The sequence below is a fragment of the Silurus aristotelis genome (assembly GCF_946808225.1).
Source record: "Silurus aristotelis genome assembly, chromosome: 14".
Taxonomy (NCBI): domain Eukaryota; kingdom Metazoa; phylum Chordata; class Actinopteri; order Siluriformes; family Siluridae; genus Silurus; species Silurus aristotelis.
In genome coordinates, this window is record NC_139587.1 from 27637344 (window position 1) to 27657943 (window position 20600).

The window sequence follows — 20600 nt, forward strand, 5'->3', positions numbered from 1 at the left end:
TCAATAGATTTTGTGGACATTTGTGCTCATTCAAGCTACAAGAGTGTTAGTAAAGTCAGGTACTGATAAAGGTGAGAAGGTGAGGAGACCTGGGGTGCAGTCAGCATTCACAATTATACCAAATGTGTTTAACATAGTTGTAGCTCTATAGCATTTCTCCTACTCCAACCTATATAAAGAAGATCTTAATGGAGCTGGAGCATCATCATGCTGGAACAGGTTCAGGTCTCCTAGTACAAATGAATTCTGTGCCTCCAACTAAATGTTTTCGCAAGAACCACATACTGTATAGCTGGAAATGGCAGGTGTCCGAATACTTTTGGCAATAAACAGCTTTTTACACGCTCCATAAATGTTGGTATGTTTTAGATGGAAAATATAATAATGTTATAGAATAAACGTTTGTATGTCAGTAAAGAGAAAGTAAACAGTATGATATGAGCAGGACCGAGTGTTTCAGGAGATTTATGGCTGATTTCTCTGAAATGCATCAAATCATTTCAGATCATTTCCTAATAAAACCGAGAGCACTGATGCCTTTATAAAGACAAACCCAAAATACTGACGGAATTGTTTCTGTTGAAATGCTGAATCTTTGTGATGCCATCTTTGCTTTCCAGCTTTTTTTGGAAGACAACTCAGAAGCTTAGTAAATATAAAAAATAAACAGTACTTTAATATATATACATGCATACTGTGTGTGTGTGTGTGTGTGTGTGTGTGTGTGTGTGTGTGTGTGTGTGTGTGTGTGTATTAGGGGTGTGGCCAGGCTCACAGAGTTCGTGGCCAGGAGAGAAATGGTACGTGTGTGTGTAAGGTGAACAGCACAGTCTGGGCTTTTCCTACTGCCAAGTATGATGTGGTGACAGGACTGCTGCAGACGTGTGAAGGCTCTCTGCAACAACTCCAAACACAGGTCTCACACACACACACACACACACACACACACACACACTTTATACAGATTTCATCATGAAAAACAACAAAAAATACATTACAACAATGTGTATACATTTTATATATACTGTATATACACAGATATATAAAGGTGGGCGTGGCCATACAAATGTTGTAAACTTTTATGTCATAATGTAAAGTTTATTTTGGCTGACAGACAGAGATGAGCACTAAGACGGTGCCTGAGATGGAGGTGAAGCTGAAGAACATGACAGAGAGACTGGAGAAATATCAGTATCTGAACACTCAGGGTCTGTACAACGCTCTACACCTGAAGCAGCTCAGCCAGGAGACCCAGCAGCTGCATGACACCATGAGTAACGTCCAGACAAGTAAAGGGGAGGCACAGCAGATACGCACAGAGGTAAACACACATGCACAAATAATTTTTTTTCCATTTTTTACCAAGGCCAAGAAGGAGGCTTATGCATGTGGTGAGGGAAGACATGCAAATGGTTGGTTTGAAAAAGGCAGATGTAGAGGGTTGGGTACAGGGTAGTATGAAGTGGTCACTAATGGGAGCAGAAGAAAGAAGAAGAATTTGTTCTCACTTCCACCACTGCACCATTATAGTCATTCATATGCACTTCCGTAAAGGATGTTCTACATAATTTATAATAAGTTGTATATTTTATTTTATATTTGATTTCATTTTATATTTAATCATTCATTCATTTTTAAAATGAAACTTTTTTTTAAATGGGAATTTTTTTATGTGTATGTGCTAAACACTGACTTTAACTGCCCCTTATAATATCAGGCTAAAAGTCATTTCCTGAGCAATCTGTAAGCTGCAACCCCAAGTGTCTCAATCAAATTTGATTTCATCCTTCCGCATTTCCTTTAGTTCCTCCTTCTCATTTTCATTCTTTTAACATGAATCTGTTCTTTGAAAGTGCCTGAGTTGAAGTGATTAGTGTAGCATGTGACTTGGAACATGCTGTGGAAATGTGTGGAGAAGTGCCCTAGTGAGAGAGGTGACCAAGAACCTGAAGAACGATCATCACTGCAGCTCTCCACCAATCTGGGCTTCATGACATATTGGCTAAACGGAAATATCTTCTCAGTGCAAAATCCATGCAAGAGCGCATGGAATTTGCCAACAGGCACCTGAAGGACTTCCAGTCCTTACGGAACAATACTCTTTGGCCTGATGAAACAAGACTGAACTGTTTAGCATCAATTCTAAATGTCATGTCTGGAGGAAATCGGGCACCGCACATCACCTGCCCAAAACCATCCCAAAAGTGAAGCATCAGGCTGTGAAGGAGTTTTTCTGCAGCATTGACTTGGCAACTGTTCAGGGTTGAGGGAAAGATGAATGGAGCAAAGTACAGCGGTATCCTTGATAAAAATCTGTTCCAAGACACCCAGTATGTCAGACTGGGTCAAAGATTGACCTTGACATAACAATGACCATAAGCCCACAGCCAAGACAACACAGGAGTGGCTTAGGAACAACTTTGTGAATATCCTACAGTGGCCCATCTAGAGCCCTGATTTGAAACCTATTGAAAATCTTTGGAGAGACCTGAAAGTGGCTGTCCACTGAGGATTTTCATTGCAGAATGGCAGAAATACCCTCAATCCCAGTGTACAAAGCTTGTTGCATTAAACCCATAAAGTCTTGAGGCTGTAATTTTTGCCAAAGCTAAGTACTGAGTAAAGAGTTTGAAGCCTTATATATCTGCAAAATTTTCTTTTTTTTATTTGGAAAAACTTTACAGACTTTAATAGAATTCTATTTTCAATTGGTCATTATGGGGTACTGAGTGTAGATTAATAAAAAACACATTTAAAAAAAAATTTATTTTAGTATCAGGCTGCAACATAACATTGAAAACAGTGAAGGGGGTCTAAATTTTTTTTTTTTATTCACTTTGATACACTGTACAGTGTGATCAGGGTGCGACTGAGGACTCCAGCAAGACTCGTTATGGCAGCATAACTAAAAGGGAGCACCAAGGGTAACACAGACATGAGGGATCTCTGGGATAAAAGGCGGCCCACCAGAAAACCATCAACAAACCTGAGTGAACGTGTGAAAGTAAGGGGATGACGGCATCCAAATATCCCAATTCCACACTCTCTGTCAGAGATCCATCCAGATCTGTTTTTTTTTTTTTTTTTTTTAACCTCAGCAAAGACTACTGGCAAAAAGTTTGACTTAACCAATAAATTTTAAGCCTAGACTTAAAAAATAAAAAAATATGTGTGACAATGACCATCCACAAAAGCGATATACTCAGCGTTTATTAAAGTGCAAATTTTTAGTGAATTGGTCTTTTTTTTCTGAGCTATCCTTCAGTTGAGTCCTTCAGGAGATTGATTAACATTTATAGTGAGGAAAATAAGTATTTGAACACCCTGCTATTTTGCAAGTTCTCCCACTTAGAAATCATGGAGGGGTCTGAAATTGTCATCGTTGGTGCATGTCCACTGTGAGAGACATAATCTAAAAAAAAAAAATCCAGAAATCACAATATATGATTTTTAAACTATTTATTTGTATGATACAGCTGCAAATAAGTATTTGAACACCTGTCTATCAGCTAGAATTCTGACCCTCAAAGACCTGTTAGTGTGGCTTTAAAATGTCCACCTCCACTACATTTATTATCCTAAATTAGATGCACCTGTTTGAGGTCGTTAGCTGCATAAAGACACCTGTCCACCCCATACAATCAGTAAGAATCCAACTACTAACATGGCCAAGACCAAAGAGCTGTCCAAAGACACTAGAGACAAAATTGTACACCTCCACAAGGCTGGAAAGGGCTACGGGGAAATTGCCAAGCAGCTTGGTGAAAAAAGGTCCACTGTTGGAGCAATCATTAGAAAATGGAAGAAGCTAAACATGACTGTCAATCTCCCTCGGACTGGGGCTCCATGCAAGATCTCACCTCGTGGGGTCTCAATGATCCTAAGGAAGGTGAAAAATCAGCCCAGAACTACACGGGAGGAGCTGGTCAATGACCTGAAAAGAGCTGGGACCACCATTTCCAAGGTTACTGTTGGTAATACACTAAGAGGTCATGGTTTAAAATCATGCATGGCACGGAAGGTTCCCCTGATTAAACCAGCACATGTCCAGGCCCGTCTTAAGTTTGCCAATGACCATTTGGATGATCCAGAGGAGTCATGGGAGAAAGTCATGTGGTCAGATGAGACCAAAATAGAACTTTTGGGTCATAATTCCACTAAACGTGTTTGGAGGAAGAAGAATGATGAGTACCATCCCAAGAACACCATCCCTACTGTGAAGCATGGGGGTGGTAGCATCATGCTTTGGGGGTGTTTTTCTGCACATTGGACAGGGCGACTGCACTGTATTAAGGAGAGGATGACCGGGGCCATGTATTGCGAGATTTTGGGGAACAACCTCCTTCCCTCAGTTAGAGCATTGAAGATGGGTCGAGGCTGGGTCTTCCAACATGACAATGACCCAAAGCACACAGCCAGGATAACCAAGGAGTGGCTCTGTAAGAAGCATATCAAGGTTCTGGCATGGCCTAGCCAGTCTCCAGACCTAAACCCAATAGAAAATCTTTGGAGGGAGCTCAAACTCCGTGTTTCTCAGCGACAGGCCAGAAACCTGACTGATTTAGAGAAGATCTGTGTGGAGGAGTGGGCCAAAATCCCTCCTGCAGTGTGTGCAAACCTGGTGAAAAACTACAGGAAACGTTTGACCTCTGTAATTGCAAACAAAGGCTACTGTACCAAATATTAACATTGACTTTCTCAGGTGTTCAAATACTTTTTTTTTTCAGCTGTATCATACAAATAAATAGTTAAAAAATCATACATTGTGATTTCTGGATTTTTTTTTTTAGATTATGTCTCTCACAGTGGACATGCACCTACGATGACAATTTCAGACCCCTTCATGATTTCTAAGTGGGAGAACTTGCAAAATAGCAGGGTGTTCAAATACTTATTTTCCTCACTGTATATGTATGTGATCTATTTGTACCTCAGTTGCAGAAGTTTCGGGAGGATGTGAATAAGATGTACAAGAAAAACATCTTCAACCTGGAAACAATGAGGGAGAAGTTACGCTCTCTCAGTAATCGTGTCCAGACCTGCAGGACCATCCCTCAAGACTTCAGGAGTAAGTTTTTGCTTTTTCATCAAAGAGGAACTATTAGAAAAAATCTTTGAGATGAGATGTACCAGTAAGTGTGTTTAAGCAATGTTTAGCAGATTGTAAATAGGAGTCCAGTATTCAAGTAGGGAGACAAGGAAATGAACTGGCTTTTGGAATTTTTTAAGGCATCCATATTGGACATTTGAATAGATGAAGTTGGTCTGAAGAGTGAGAGGAGCCACAGCAGTAGAAGTATGTAATAATTTTACACCACTAGGAATTACTCTCATTGTATTTTTTTGAACATTCTTTGTTTCAGGCTCTTGTTCTCAGCGTATGATGAGAAATATCAGTGCTCCAGTGGTTACTAAATTAAACCCGTTCACTTCATCTTACATCGCTGGAGCGTGGGGTCATGACATCTATAATGATACTGAAGAAAATTACTGGATTCAGCCTCTAGCTAACAGCCACAGGCAGGGCTCACTTGTACGCTTTTTCAAGACTTATGAGGACTTCATGGCTGGAAGGAACCACAGAGATGAAACACTGGTCAGCTCATACACTCATGCTAATGCCATTCAGGGTCCAGGGACCATCGTATACAAAAACATGGTGTATTATCAGTGCTATAACACGCCTGAAATCTGTGCCTTCGATTTGAAAGCCAAGCAATACCAACGTCTCTCGCTTCCTGATGCCGGATTCAACAACAAATTTCCCTACTGCTACTACAGCTGCTTGGATTGGACGGATATCAACCTCTCCGCTGACGACAAGGGCTTGTGGGTAATTTACGCCACAAAAGCAAACCACGGAAACTTAGTGGTAAGTAGAGTGGACTTCGATGACTTTAACGTAACACACACCTGAAAGACACGTCTGTTCAAGCGCTCGGTGACCAACGCCTTCATGGTGTGTGGGGTGCTTTACGCAACTCGCTTCATAAACACCTACAAAGAAGAAGTGTTCTACGCCTTCGACACGACCACAGGGGCCGAGGACAACATGCTCTCGCTCCCTATGGAGAAAGTAGCAGGGGGCGTCGCCAACCTTCACTTCAACCCCATAGACACGAAGTTTTACATGTACAACGGTGGCTACATGCTCGCCTACCAAGCTTACTTCTGAAATCTAGAATGGAACATGATCACAAGTATAATATGGAATCAGACTGAAACTTCATTACATGCAGTGAATGGGTTTTTGTTTAATTTAAACTTAGAAATTCTTTTATCATGTTTAACATACGGCACTGACTAAAATTTATATCACATCCAATTTGCTAACAACAAGTCCGACAACTAAACCGAATGTAAATTATGTTTTATTGCTTATCTTTTACAATTGAACTGTAATTGTAATCTATATGAAAAATCTGTACTGTTTGAGTTCTGTAAAGTGGTATACTGCTCCCCCCTGCATTGCTCAGAGCAAGCTTTGGAAGTAAACTTTCAATAAATAAAACTTTTAATTTGACTGATGACTGGATACATGCTGTGAAGTCATCAGGTTTGGTCGATGGGTTTACCAAAAAAATAAACCAGCACCCCTTTACTATAGCACTTTTTTCACTTAGCACAACACCCTTACCATCCTCTTCCACTGCTCCACTGATCCCTCCATCCTCTACAACTGCTTCATTGATCCCTACATCCTCCACCAATTCACCACATTCTCTCCATTCTCTACACCTCTAAGCCGTCCATCTTCTACAATTGCACCACTGGCCCAATCATCTTATAAATGTTTCACTGATCCCTTTAACCTCTACCACTGCACCACATTCTCTCATTTCTCAACCACTGCACCAAAGTTCCTCTATTCTTTACCACTACTCCCCTGATCCTACCATCAGCGACTATTCCAAAATGCTACCTCCATCCTCTCAGGGAACAATGAAGAAATTTCTTAAAGACGCATCTCTGGTTTGAATTTCCACTTCATGTCTGCGTCTTTAAATAATGTCTAAAGTCCTACATCTTCTGGGGTAAAAAACCTTGCTGTTCTTTAATGCACTCCGATACAGTAAATTGCTCTGTTTAAGAGCTTCTGCCTGTAAAATATTTTTTATTGTTAAACCCTTTAATCCTTTGAGTAAAAAGGAATCATAAAATACTCTGCATTCATTGATATCATACAATGGCAAACACAAGTTTTATCAAAGAATATCTGATACACATACAGTATGAAAACCACTGAAAACCACTCCCCCATACAGAATCTCTCTCTGGATCCTTGAAATTTTAGGGTCCACAGAGTTAAACTCTCCTATTCAGTTCACCACAGGTTTTCCATGGATTTCATGGCCATAGCAGGACGTTGATTTGGTGGTCAGTAAACATTTTCTGATGTATATTTTGGATGATTGTCCTTGCTGGAAGATCCAACCAGAGCCAATTTAGAGCTCTGGCAGAGGCAGTCAGGTGTTTATTTAATATCTATTTATATTTTATAAGGTCCATGATGCCAGGTAACCCACCAAATAGTCCAGGTCTGCCTCTGGCAGAAAAACAGCCCCAAACCATTAAAGAGCCACCACGGCATTGAACTGTGGGCATAAGGCACTTGTTCCTATGGTTATCTCTCTTTGTGTACCAAACAAATAATCTTTATTTTGGTTTCATTTGACCATAGAAACTGATTCAATTTGAAGTTCCTAAAGTGGCAAACCGAAGACCCCTGATTTTTGGTTGAGAGTAGAGGCCTTATTTCTAAAAATGAAATGAAATGAACTGAAATAAATCTAATTTGTTTTATTTTTGCGACATACACATTCAAACAGAGTACAACATGTAGTTGAATGCTTTTTATGACTGTGCAAATTGTAAATATAAATATAAATAAAATATATAAATATAATATTAATACAAATATAAATTCTCTTATTTTTCTTATTTTTCTTTCAGCTGCTCCCATTAGGGGTCGCCACAGCAGAACATCTGTCGCCATACAACTCTGTCCTCTACATCTACATCACAATTTTGCAAAAGAAGTTCAGTAAGACAAAAATCCAGGTACTAGGTGCTAGGTGTTTTCCATGTTCAAACTCTGAATGGCCTGCAGAAAGAAGCTCCTCCTCATTCTCTCTGTGTTTGCCGTCAAGGAGCGAAAGCGCTTTCTTGAACACAACAGGGAAAAGAGTCCATTGTTGGGATTGAAATGACATGACAATAACAATTCAACATGGTCAACCTTACACACAACACACAAACACACAGTAATTTCCTATGCAATTACTGGTTAGACCATGGAAAGATTAAAACATGCTACGAGTCACACGTGTAACCCTGTGGGCAATCTGAAGATGCCTCATTGATAAAAAACCTATGAACCACTGTACCATGCCACTGGCTTCCAATCTGGAAGATTGACAATTAAATATTTATTACTGTCAGAAAAATGTCCTGTTAAGCTGCTGGGCTTAACAGGAGTTTGTTTGTGGATACTGCTGGAATTTGTACATTTTTGTCTCTCTGTCTGTCTGTCTGTTTAAAAAATGCTGCACTCTGCTGCCATCTACTGATACATATTTCCTAAAATCAGATACATTACACTGTAACATGATGGCGTCTGCAAGACCGGGGGATTTAAGGAAGCTTGATACAGATCTCAAGCTAAACCTGAAATGTTAATTTTGAAAAATGTGTATTGGGCAAAGTGCTGGGTCTGTTGCTGTATCTCCATTTTGGGACAAACTGTTTGAAAAAATAATACTTCACATATATGGCATTTGGCAGATGCCCTTATCTACAGAGACATACCACTGAGGAGCTGCTTGGTGGTGCTAGGGTTTGAACTTCCAGTCCAATGCCTTAACAACTGAGCTTACACCTCGCACATATTACTGGCAAAACCAGCCCACTGGCCATTGAAGGATTGGGGGCGATGGCACTGCAAGTTTTTCCAGGTAATGCATATCCCAGAACACTGTGGGGTCAGAGAACAGTGGGGCTCATTGTGAAAGGTGTTGTCCCATTGGTATTGCAACCAAAATTAGATTTTAGGTCGTGCATCAAACAATGCCTGCCTGTTTTGGATTCTCATTTGAAAGCAATTGTCATCGTACCTGAATGTTAGAACACCTTTATTGAATATTGATGGGACTAAGAGGGTCACAAATAATACTCCTCGTAATAAATGTGGTGATAGGCATGCGTGATAAAGGTATGGGTTAACATGGTCAAAATCAATTAACATAATAAAAATCGTTAACACACCATAGTAATCAGTATAACCATGTTTTATTGGTGAAGAAATATTTCCAAAAAACTTAACATAATTTTTTTATAGAGGTGTGCTTTTATTAAGGCAGCAAAACATTTTTTATAAATGTTTAACAAAAAAAAAAATCCAGCAGTCATTACATTTTACAGATCTAAATGTTTATGAAATAAATCAGCAGATCTGTCATTGTCACACAGAATTATGATAAAATCAGTAATCAGAGGGGTAAAGATGAGCGTTTACTGAAAGACGGTGTTGTACGAGACGATGTAGGCGTCGCTGTAGGCATAGAGCATTCGATCTCGTGGGTTATAATTCAGAGACTGGATGTTGGTCTGCATCTTCTGTATGCGGATCTTCAGATCGTAGCGCTCCTCTTCTGTCTCCGTGTCGAATGAGTAGAAAATCTCCTCCGTCTGTTTGTCCAGGAATCTTGTGGCATAAAGCACTCCACATACCATGAAGGTGTTCGTGGCACTGCGCTTGTGCAGCGACGTGTTCCACGTCCGACCCAGAGAGGGAGGACTTCCTTCTATCACTTCACTAAGGATCACATTGCCAAAATTCTCTATTGTTGAGTAGACCACCCAGACACCAGACTCGTCTGTGGCGAAATCCAGGTCTGTGTAGATGTAAGTGGCGTCCAAGTGGCCGAAACAAAACTTGTTACTGTAGCCTGTGTTTTCTGGAAGTGGTGTATTGGTGACGGAGTGGTCAGAGATGTTAAAGCGACACACAGAGGGTGAATTATAGCAGTTGTAGTATAGCGCACCTCCGTACATCACCACGTTAGGGCCCTCGATACTGTTTGTGGTGGGGTTTGCGTAAGAAATGGTGCTGTCCTCAGCACCCACACCAACCAGCATAGTGCTCAAACTGCTGTAATGACGTACATAATTCGCAAAAACGCTGCTGCTGGTTAGAGCTACAAGCCAGTACGTGTCCTCCTTCCCTGGAGCAGGTTTCGGGTCTTTTCCCCAGGCGCCATAAGGGTATGAGTTTCCGTACGAGGTGAGGGAGTAAGTTCTAGGGCCGGTCACATTGACCAACTGGCCTTGTGGACAGTGTCCTATACACACAAACACACAACAAAAGAAGAACGAGATATGCAGTGATAAGGTGCTATAACTGAAACAAATGTATTCATCTTAAGTAAAGATCCTGATCTGGAGTCTACTGTAAAACTAAGCACGAGGTGAGACCCCACCCTGGGAAGTCATTCCGCCATACAGTACCATGCACAGACACATAGAAGGATGAAACTGCAGAACCCCATGGAAACACACAGACTATATTGATTGTTGCTGTTTATAAGGTTAAATGCTAAAGTGTACATACGTGGGCGAGGAGTGGGAGGCTGAAGAGTGGCCTGAAGTTCATGCTGACACTCAGCCAATTCTTGCTTAATGCACTGATTTTCTCGCTGTTTGCTCACCACATGCGATAGGTCAAAGGCCTCGAGCTCCTGCATGCCCTCTGTCATGCTTTGCAGCTTTCATTTGAGACATGCAAAACAACAGTCATGTTCAGTTTATATATTCAATATAAATAAAAATGTATATATGAGATGACCTGCCTCATGGGGATAGCACATACACCGACGAGGCATAACATTATGACCACCTGCCTAATATTGTGTTGGTCCCCTTTTTGCTGCCAAAACAGTTGTGAACCCATTGAGCATCAACAGCATGAACTTTTTCAGCAGTTTAAGCTACAGGAGCTGGTTGTCCGCCCGTGACCCCATGACCCTGTTCACCACTTTTTCTTCCTTGTAGCACTTTTGATAGATACTGACCACTGCAGACCAGGAACAGCCCACAAGAGCTGCAGTTTTGGAGATGCTCTGACAAAGTCGTCTAAACGTTACAATTTGTCAAACTCCCGCAAATCCTTACGCTCACCCATTTTTCCTGCTTTTAACATCAACTTTGAAGACGAAATGTTTTCTTGCTGCCTATTAAATATATCCACCCACTAACAGGTGCCATGATGAAGAGATCAACAGTGTTCTTTACTTCACTGCTCATAATGTTATGCCTGGTTGGTGTACAGTAGCTCTGATGGCCAGATAAGGGTTTTGGATACACAAATCTAAGTATATTGTGGTGCAAATCACCAAGCAAACAAATCTGAATAGGAACTCTGGTGATGTTATAATGAGGAATGGAGTGCTGAAGAGGTAAAACTCCGTATTAATGCTTAGGTTATTTTCTTGTAACAACATTTATTGATACTGATTTAAATCCTCATTTGAAGACAGGATCCAAAAACAGCTAAATCAGAAATGGGTGTGCTTTCTAGACCCCATGAAAATTGTTCACTTTAGCTGTGATGTAATGTGATGCAGTGTGGTGTGTTGTGTTGTGGTGTGATGTGCTTCAGTTAGTCACCTTGGTTGCGGTGCTCTGACTGATCTGCGTGTGGGATCTGACGGTTTTGTTCATTTTACCCATGAGCTCCAGGATCTCTGCGAGCTCGAGCTCAATGATTCGTACTGAAACTGCACTGTACAGATCACCATCATCCTCCTTTTCCAGTACAGACACGCTCTTCTCCAGATGCTCCAGTCGCTCCTGCACCCCCACCATCAGTACACCCACCTCCTCGAACTGAGAGAGAGAAATTTATATGTTTAGATCAAACAACTACTCTTTGGCATTGTCTCAGTCAACCTCATGAGGTTGTTACCTGGAATGTTTTTTTCCTAACAATTTTGAGGAGATCCCAAATAGCACAAATATCTCTGACATAACCTAGAGGTGTGTTTGTCCTGCTGGAAAACAAAAATGATGTTGTAGCCATGTTGGTTAGGTGTGACAAAATCACCAACAATGTCACCAGCAAAGGATCTCCACACCATCAAACCTCTTGCTCCATGCTTCACAGTGGAAACCACACGTTCACAAACCGTCCGTTATGTACGCCCTTTGTACTGTACGCCTTACAAAGACAAGACTCATTGAAAGGTTTTTATTTACTACATAATTCTATTCCAATGTTGAAAATAATAAAAATAAAGAAAAACCATTAACAGACTGGTATTCTATGTAATTCTAGAATTTACATTTGCCATTTTCAACAGATGTTTTAATACTTAGTTTAACATATGAATTTTAATGCTTTATAATTTGTAAAATGAAAATAAAAATGTATTTCCAAAATTGACTTAATGTGTGTAAGCAAGCAGAATGGTATGGTTGACCATCGTCTGTATGAGAAAGTTTAGTTGTGGACAAAACAACAGGACATCATATAAATCTATATTATTAAATAAATTACAACATTTCTGTTAGCGGTAACACATTGTGGGAGGCATTTATGTCTTATATGCGAGGACAAATAATTTTATATGTCTGTCAGTTGAGGATATCGGAGAAATCCAGGATGGTCAGAACAATTTTCTAAACTAGACCTCCAATATTCTCTGACTCCTTCACCTGCACTTTACAAAAATAGGTTTCAACTTCATTCAGAGTAGAATCTACTTCTAACTCAAAGTTGAAATGCAAATGTTGAGTGCCAAGCAGCATTCTTTTAAATTTGGTAAAAATGGATTTAATTATTATACTCTTCCCCTGTTGCATCTGTGCACACCAATGCAACACATTCTAAAACTTTCCCCCTGTGCTGAGGTACACACCAAGGTTGCCCCCTTTTGTCCCTATTATTTGCTTCAGCTATACTGGCCATTTGGCTGCGAAGTGAGGAAAAGTTTGAAGGCATTACTCGGTTTGAAACCTCTTATAAACTGTCCCTCTATGCAGATGACCTTCTTTTATATATAACTAAACCCACTTCCTCTTTACTGCCAATCCTCCAAATTTAAGATTTGCTGGTTACAAATTACTGTATCCTTTTCCCTTTAAGTGGGCTCAGGAAGGGTTCAGATATTTAGGTGTATTTATCTCTAAATCAGTCACAGCTGTTTGCTAGATGCTTATAGGGAAGATATAGAGAGATGGTCCTCTTTTTTTCTTTTTGCTAATTAGCCATATTAATTAGGTTAAAATTTCAATTCTGCTCAAATTCCAGCATATACCCATTTATAATAACGAGTCTTTTTCATGACTTTGGATCAGACAACTAACTCTTTTTTGTGAGGTGGCAAATATGAACGGATAAAAAGAAAGGTTCTCGAGCTTCCAAAGTCGAAAGGGGGCCTTGTCTTACCAAATTTTCAATACTATCACTGGGCCTGTAACATTAACAAGCTTTTGTATTGGACTAACACTTGAGCTCATTGATTTTAAATCAATCAATCTTTTACGTTTAAATTTGGAAAAAAATATTTTTTCATTTTCAGGGTCTTTAAAAAAGCCTTTTATAAATCCTGGAAACCTTTCTTGAATAATATTGATACTCTTGACCTGTCACTTGAAGTTACAGATTAGGATTAACATTCTTAGTTTTTAATTAATTAATAATTAATTTTGTTATATTTATTTATTTTATTTTTGTTGTCCTTTCTTTGCCCATTTACTATATAATTTAATAACTACACTTACAGCATTTCAGTTACTTGTACTTGTTTGTGTTGTGTGTTTGGGATGTTGTGGGTAATATTATGTATAACAGTGTATAATTTACAGACTAAAATACTGTTGGAAATGGTGAATATGGTATATGGTAATAGAAAATGTAAATTTAAATACAGTTTACTATATGCTTCCATAAAGCAAAATTGTTATAAAAAATGAATGAATACTAATATATTGCTAATGTGATATAAAAGTGGGCGGGGCTTGCAAATCACTCCTGATTTCCTCATCTGCTGTTTCATTTGGAGCAAAAACATTTATATTTGTATATTGAGTGATAACACAAAGAAGTTGGATAATCTGAACTCTAGAAAAGGTTGGTAAGTCCAAGCACCCCCAGGCTACCACTGCTGGGCCCTTGAGCAAGGCTCTTTACCCTCTACTGCTCAGTTAGAAGTTGCTCTGAATATGGGCCTCTGTCACTGTCACAAATGTAATCAATTGTTTTGGTGGTAACAGTAACTCTGTAAACCAACCGCCCTGATGTTGATCATATTGATCTTAAGGCATGAGAGAGGGTTTTATTCCTCATTTGTCAAAGAATATTCAAAGCAAAAAATTGTGTCTGCCACACACCTGTGTTGAAGTGATGCTCTTCGTGCACTGGCCAGCTGCAGTCTGAATCGAGTTGAATTTCTCCATCGGAAAAGGACGCTGCAGTGTGTTCAGCTCACACATACAGTCCTTCCCACTCACACACTGATGACAAATACAAAATACACATAAGAGATATACACACGATACACAACATTTTGACAGGACAGATGACCCTCTTTGTGCTGGTTGCAAAATTCTGATGTCTGAAGATGCAAAGGTTAACCAAACATTTTTATAAGGCATAAGTGTGAGACGGCTGTGTTCCTCTTACCTGAGAGAAAAGAACAAGGATGAACGCAGCCGTCTGTCTGGACAACCGAGACGACTTCATGTTTGTTTCTGAAAATGAGCAGAATGAAAGATGCTGCAGCTTATATAAGAAAAAGGAGTCTTACAACAGATCACCGCCTCCTCTTACAAAATCAAATTAGAATTTCTGCCAGATGGCATAGTATGAAGACATACATTTTAGGAATTGTGACAGAGTGGAAATTTTGTTGTGGTACAGGAGGATGTGGGACTAGACAGGTTATTTACGTAATGTTGAGATTTTTAACATCAAGGCTGGTTTCATTTTTCCTTCCTTTTCTTTTTTTTATGTATTTATTTTTCTTTTTTTAAATGTTTTTATATGAATACTAAAATTTATTTTTATTATTGATTTGCCACTGAACTGCTGAATTTCCACCATAGTGCTGTTATAAATGAAAAAGATAATATTAAAGCACTTGTTTAAACATTTTATACAGCAACATCTCAAGAATGCCAAGGAAAAAGTATACAATTACAATTATATATTGAAATACAATTTCTCCAGCAGTGCGGTTTAATCTATTTGGCCAAATCCACAAGAATACAATGGTCCATATAACCTTTAGTAATATTTGAGCCATGATACCTACAAAGCATTTTTTTATTAAGTATACATTTTTTTTTTTTATTTACTTGTGCATTTTTCCTATTACTTTTTCTCTGATGTATCTCAGAACATCACTACATTCATGTTTCCTTACTCTCAGGAACATCCATGTGCCTCTCAAACTTATTTTCTGCCAATGGGTTCTGCTTTTCTTACTCTCAAACCTGAGTATATTAATCCATACATACTGATTTTTCAAAACGCTATGAGACACACAAATCGTTTTGCAGGATATTTTCTGTTGGTTCTGCTGCTTTCAGGTCATCCTGCTACTCCTTTCAAATGATTACACCCTTCTACATTTACATTTACATTTGCGGCCTTAGCAGACACCCTTATCCAGAGCGACGTACAAAAGTGCTTTAAGTCTCTAGCAATGAATAAATCTACACTGGTACGCAAGATTACAAACTTAATATAAATATAACTCTTGAATTCTACAAAGCAAACTTGGAAAGCTTGAAGATAGTAAGGGACATCTAGGGAAAGTTCCAGGTGGTACCAGTGGAGCAGTGCTGGAGGATCTCAGACAGCGTGGTGCAGTGCGAGATGTGATGAGGTCTCTGAGGTAAGAAGGTGCGGGGCCATTTTTGGCCTTGTAGGCAAGCATCAGTGTTTTGAATCTGATACATGCAGCTACTGGAAGCCAGTGAAGGGAGCGCAGCAGTGGGGTGGTGTGGGAGAATTTGGGAAGATTGAACACAAGTCATGCAGCTGCATTTTGGATCATTTGCAGTGGACGAATAGCATTCAGGGAAAGACCTGCCAGCGGAGAGTTGCAGTAGTTGAGTCTTGAAATTACAAAAGACTGAACAAGCACCTGGGCACCTGTGTGGACAGAAATGGTCGAATCCTTCGGATTTTGTAGAGAAGAAATTGACTGTCCTTCCTCCCACAGGACAGTTCATTGTCTATAGCTACCACAAGGTTACGAGCAGTGCCTGAAGGGGAGAGCAGAGAGTCATGAAGTGGTATTTAGAGATCTTGACATGAAGGTGAATCACCTGGGATGACCAGCAGTTCTGTTTTGCTGGGGTTGAGTTTAAGTTGGTGAGCACTCATCCATGAAGATATGTCTGTCAAGCATGCTGAGATCCGATCAGAAGCTGTGGTATCTCATAGAGGGAAAGAAAAGATTAGTTAAGTGGTATCTGCATAGCAGTGGTAAGAGGATATGACTTCACCAATGGAGTGGGTATAGAGGGAGAAAAGGAGGGGACCAAGTACCGAGAGTTGTGGTAGGAAGCAAACCATTCCCATGCTGTTCCGCAGACGCTGAGGCTCTTGAGGGTTGACAAAAGAGTCTTGTGGTTGACTGTGTCAAATGCTGCTGAAAGGTCCAGGAAGATAAGTACAGATGACAGCTTGGCTGACTGAGCAGCATGCAGTTTCTCAGAAACAGCCAAAAGGGCCTTCTCTGTGGAATGTGCCGCTTTGATGCCAGACTGGTTTGGATCATGGAGGTTGTTCTGTGAGAGATAGACAGACAGTTGGTTAAAAACAGTGCGATCATTGTTGGGGAGAAAGTAAAGGTCTGGCAGATTTTCTTAATCTTTTCATCATAGAAGGAGGCAAAGTCATTAGCAGTCAGGGAGGATGGAGCAGGTGTGGCAGGGGGGTTGAGTAGTGAAGAGAAGATGTTGTGGAGCTTACGAGGATCTTGTGCAGAGGCCTCAAGCTTTTCCATGTAGAAGGCAGTTTTAGCAGAAGTCACATCCAAAGAAAATTTGGTCAGGAGTGCGCGGTAAGATGCGAGGTCTACATCGAGTTGTGATTTCTTCCACTTCCTCTCTGAATATCTGAGTTCTCGTCGATTGATTCGCAAAACCTCTGACAGCCACGGTGTGGGACAAGAAGTCTTCTTGGGTTTTGGTAGTCAAGGGGCAAAGGAGGTCCATGGTTGAGGAAAGAGATGAGAGGAAGGAGTCAGTAGTAACGTCCAAGGGTAGAGAGGAAAAGGAGTCACGGTCAGAAAGAGATGAAAGAGTACAGGAGGCTACAGAGGAGGGAGAGATAAAGTGAAGGTTAGGACGGATAAGTGAGTCATGTAAATAATTTTTAGGTTGAAAAGGAAGAGTGATTGAAAAAGAAACCAGGTGATGATCAGAGATTGGAAGTGGAGTGGCAGTCATGTCTGTAGCTGGGGTAGGACGGGTGAAAACCAGGTCCTGGACATTTCCTCCTGTGTGTGTTGGAGGGCAGCTGTTAAATGTCAAGGAAAAGAAAAGGCAAAAGGCAAGATGACTGAAGTTTGTCGGATGGGAGGTTGGAGTCACCAAGAACTGTCAGAGGGTTGCTGTCAGAAGGAAAAGTACTGAGGTTCCTGGCTTCTCATTTAACTTCCTTATTATTTCTTCACCTGTCTGTGTATATCTGTAATAGTTGTATTAATGGATATTATTGTTCATCGGTTTTATTAAATGCTGTTGCATCAATTTCAATGATCATTTTATTTAAAATATACTTTTGGTACTGTAAATTGGATTTTTTAGGAGAGTATAATATTTTTTCCCCTGCTCCTGTTTCATCTCCATAATTCCGTCTCTAGGTTACGTATGCAACCCTGGCTCTGCAAGGGAACGAGACACTGTGTCAACAATGCTTTGGAAACGCCTCCACGTGACCACGCTTTTGTGTGTAATCAGTCCAACAGAAAAACGTGACATCACTGGAAGGGGGACATCATGACCAGGAAGCTATAAAAGCACATGCTGTGGAGACAGTGCTAACTTTGAAAGTGAAGTAAGCATTTAAAGGGATGCAGAGAGTGTGGCACCAAGACGCAGCGTCTTGTTCCCTCTGAGAAACAGGGTTACATACGTAACCTAGAGATGTTTCCCTTCAGGAACTCAACAATGCTTTGGGAATGAGTGTACGATACCTCCAGAATGACCAATTCCATCCTAGTGTGGATGGGCACAGCTAGGTCAAAGGACAGAGGAGACAAGAGTGGCACTAATGTCAAGGCTATATGACCTGACAAAGGTCAGTGAGGTAGACCAACCCACAGCATTGCAAATGTTTGGGAATGACACTCCAGAGAAAAAAGCCTTAAAGACCTAGCGACTGCTCAGGTAGCGGAACATAATAAGCTGCAATAGCGGAAATGTAAATCTTTAGGGTGGAAGGAGACAACCCTTTGGCCAACTGTTCCTGAAAGAATTTCAGCAATGGGTCAATCGAGCAGTTAGCTGGATCTAACTGGTAATCTTCACACCATATGGTGAACAAGCACCACTTTGCGGCATATGACCTCCTTGTAGAGGGAGCTGTGGATTAGAGAATGGTCCGTACCACCTCGGCTGCGAGACCAACAGCTAAGAGCTGTACCCCCTCAGGGGCCACTGCCACATCCTTTACAGCTCTGGGCAGGGGAGAAGCAAAGCGCCCCTGCCTGAGACAGAAGATCCCACCAAAGAGGAATCTCCCAGGAAGGGTGTTTGAGAAGGTTTACCAGCCTGGCCAGCACGGGGCTACAATGAGAAGAAGGACTTCATTCTGGTGAACTTTTTGCAGAACTTCCGGCAGCAGCGCACCAGGGGGCAAAGTGTACAGGCATCGCCTCGGCCACACCTGCACCATAGCAATAGTCCAAGAGGAGCTGGGTGAGCGATGGAAAACCAGAGGGGACAATCTGCTCCTTGGTTCAAGCGCCCTGGGATGTATACTGCCCTCAATGAGAGCAGCTTCCCTTGGGCCCACAGGGGGATCTATCATGCCAGCTTGTAAAAGAGGCAAGAGCACAGACCCCCCTGGTGGTTGATGTAAGAGACCACCAATGTGTTTTCCGTATGGATCAGCACATGATAGCCCCTTAAGACAGAGAGGAAATGCTTCAACGCTAGAACCATGGCCAGCATCTCCAGGCAGTTGATGTGCCACAAGAGATGGGGCCCTTTCCATAGACCTTGGGGGAGGCATTCGTCATTAATGTTATGTGATGACGAGGAACGCCTAAAAAAGGGCCCTGTAACAGGAACCTGGGTTACCTTAACATGTTTAAGGCCTGTAAGGTTCCTTGTGTGTGACCTTGATTGTGTGGAGTCAGTTGCCCTTTCGGGAGAACCCTCTTGTGTTGAGCCACCACTGCAAAGGTCGCATGTATAGGAGGCCAAGTGGCACCACATTGGATGCAGCTGCCATCAGATCCATCAGTCTTTGGAACTGCTTTACAGTCAGTGACTGATCTTCTCTTACTCTCTTGATGGCCGTGGATAGACTCGACTAGAGCAGAAGACAACTGCGCCCACATAGTGGTCGAATCCCACACCAGGCCTGGATAGGTGGTCCTCGGTACCAGAGAAAGTACACTTTTGTTGGCGTTCAGTCTTAACCCAAATTCCTTTATCTCGATGCTGGGTTGCCAAGTGTTCTGTTTAAGTCAATATCTACCAATCGTTGATATACAGTAGTTTAGTATGCAGATGCCCCGGAGTCTCCGAGGAGCCAGAGCCGCATCCATACACTTCGTGAAGGTGCAGGGGGAGAGTGCAAGGCCAAACGGAAGGACCCGATATTGGTAAGCTTCAGCCCTGAAAGCAAACCTCGAATTTCTGGATCTCCTGATGGCCACTTATACTGTGCTGGAGCTGCACCCACAAAGCAGCCCCATGAGAGCTACAAGGAAGGAAGCACTGACACGCTGCACACTGTCTTTTTACCTCCTGAAACTTGTCGACTACCGTTTTAATAGCGTCGCCAAACAGGCCAGTGAGCATGATGGGGGCGTTGAGAAGAATGGCTTTGTCACTATTGGAGAGATAGGACAGGGTCAGCCAAAGGTGCCTCTTAGTGGCCACCAGGGCTGCCATAGACATAGACTGCGGAGGCAGTGACCTTGGTATTTAGCAGGCGCTGCTCCTGTTTCTCTGCTGGCCAAGCAATGTGTAGCTTGGACACAGCATAAATAACTACTTTAAAGAGGTCCTCAAATTACAAAGTTGTGGCGGCACGTCCAAGGGTTTATCCAAAATGACTTCTGCCTCAACCCTGCTTGAATTAATAATTCAGCTAAAAGAGTGTTAGTAAAGTCAGGTACTAATGTAGGTGAGAAGGTGAGAAGAGTTTAACATGGTTGAGGTCAGAGCTCTATAGCAGGAGATCTTCCACTCCAAACAATGTAAAGCAGATCTTCATGTAGCTGGCTTTGTGCACAGGGAAATTGTCATGCTGGAACACTTTTGGGTCTTTTAGTTGTCTATTGTGAAAAGTACAGTACAAAGGAATAAACTTGGACTTGAACTTTAGTTAAAAAGATTTCCTGTTATGGCAT

General features: G+C 41.2%; 3 protein-coding genes across 5 annotated transcripts in view; 2 read left to right on the forward strand and 1 right to left on the reverse strand.

The window, feature by feature from the left end:
• Positions 1-6523, forward strand: part of LOC310737070 (olfactomedin-4-like) — a 29529-nt gene extending 23006 nt beyond the window's left edge. For both annotated transcript variants that reach the window (XM_083561239.1, XM_083561240.1), the window contains exon 6: positions 6437-6523. The gene's annotated coding sequence lies outside the window, so the exon portion shown is untranslated. The remainder of the gene's footprint in view (positions 1-6436) is intronic.
• LOC310737068 (olfactomedin-4-like) overlaps positions 1-20600 on the forward strand; it is a 29917-nt gene that overhangs the window by 630 nt on the left and 8687 nt on the right. Inside the window, exons 2-5 of one of the 2 annotated variants that reach the window (XM_083561237.1) lie at positions 758-916; positions 1115-1321; positions 4936-5068; positions 5364-6523. The exons of the other annotated variant lie outside the window; for it this stretch is intronic. Of the exons in view, the coding sequence (XP_083417363.1) occupies positions 758-916; positions 1115-1321; positions 4936-5068; positions 5364-5917 (1053 nt within the window). The 3' untranslated portion in view covers positions 5918-6523. Of the gene's footprint in view, positions 1-757; positions 917-1114; positions 1322-4935; positions 5069-5363; positions 6524-20600 lie in introns of those variants that run through there. 2 annotated transcript variants of the gene reach the window in all.
• LOC310737060 (olfactomedin-4-like) lies at positions 9410-14925 on the reverse strand. The gene is made up of 5 exons (XM_083561227.1): positions 14681-14925; positions 14389-14511; positions 11665-11883; positions 10610-10763; positions 9410-10340 (listed from the first exon to the last, which is right to left on the reverse strand). Exons 1-5 carry the CDS (start codon positions 14738-14740, stop codon positions 9511-9513), a joined length of 1386 nt encoding a protein of 461 aa, XP_083417353.1. The 5' UTR covers positions 14741-14925; the 3' UTR covers positions 9410-9510.

Coding starts and splice junctions, on each gene's coding strand:
- LOC310737060 (XM_083561227.1), bottom strand. CDS start 14,740: ATGAAGTCGTCTCGGTTGTCCAGACAGACGGCTGCGTTCATCCTTGTT. Junction 14,512..14,680: donor TCCTTGTTCTTTTCTCTCAG/GTAAGAGGAACA, acceptor ATTTGTCATCAG/TGTGTGAGTGGGAAGGACTG. Junction 11,884..14,388: donor AGAGCATCACTTCAACACAG/GTGTGTGGCAGA, acceptor TCTCTCTCTCAG/TTCGAGGAGGTGGGTGTACT.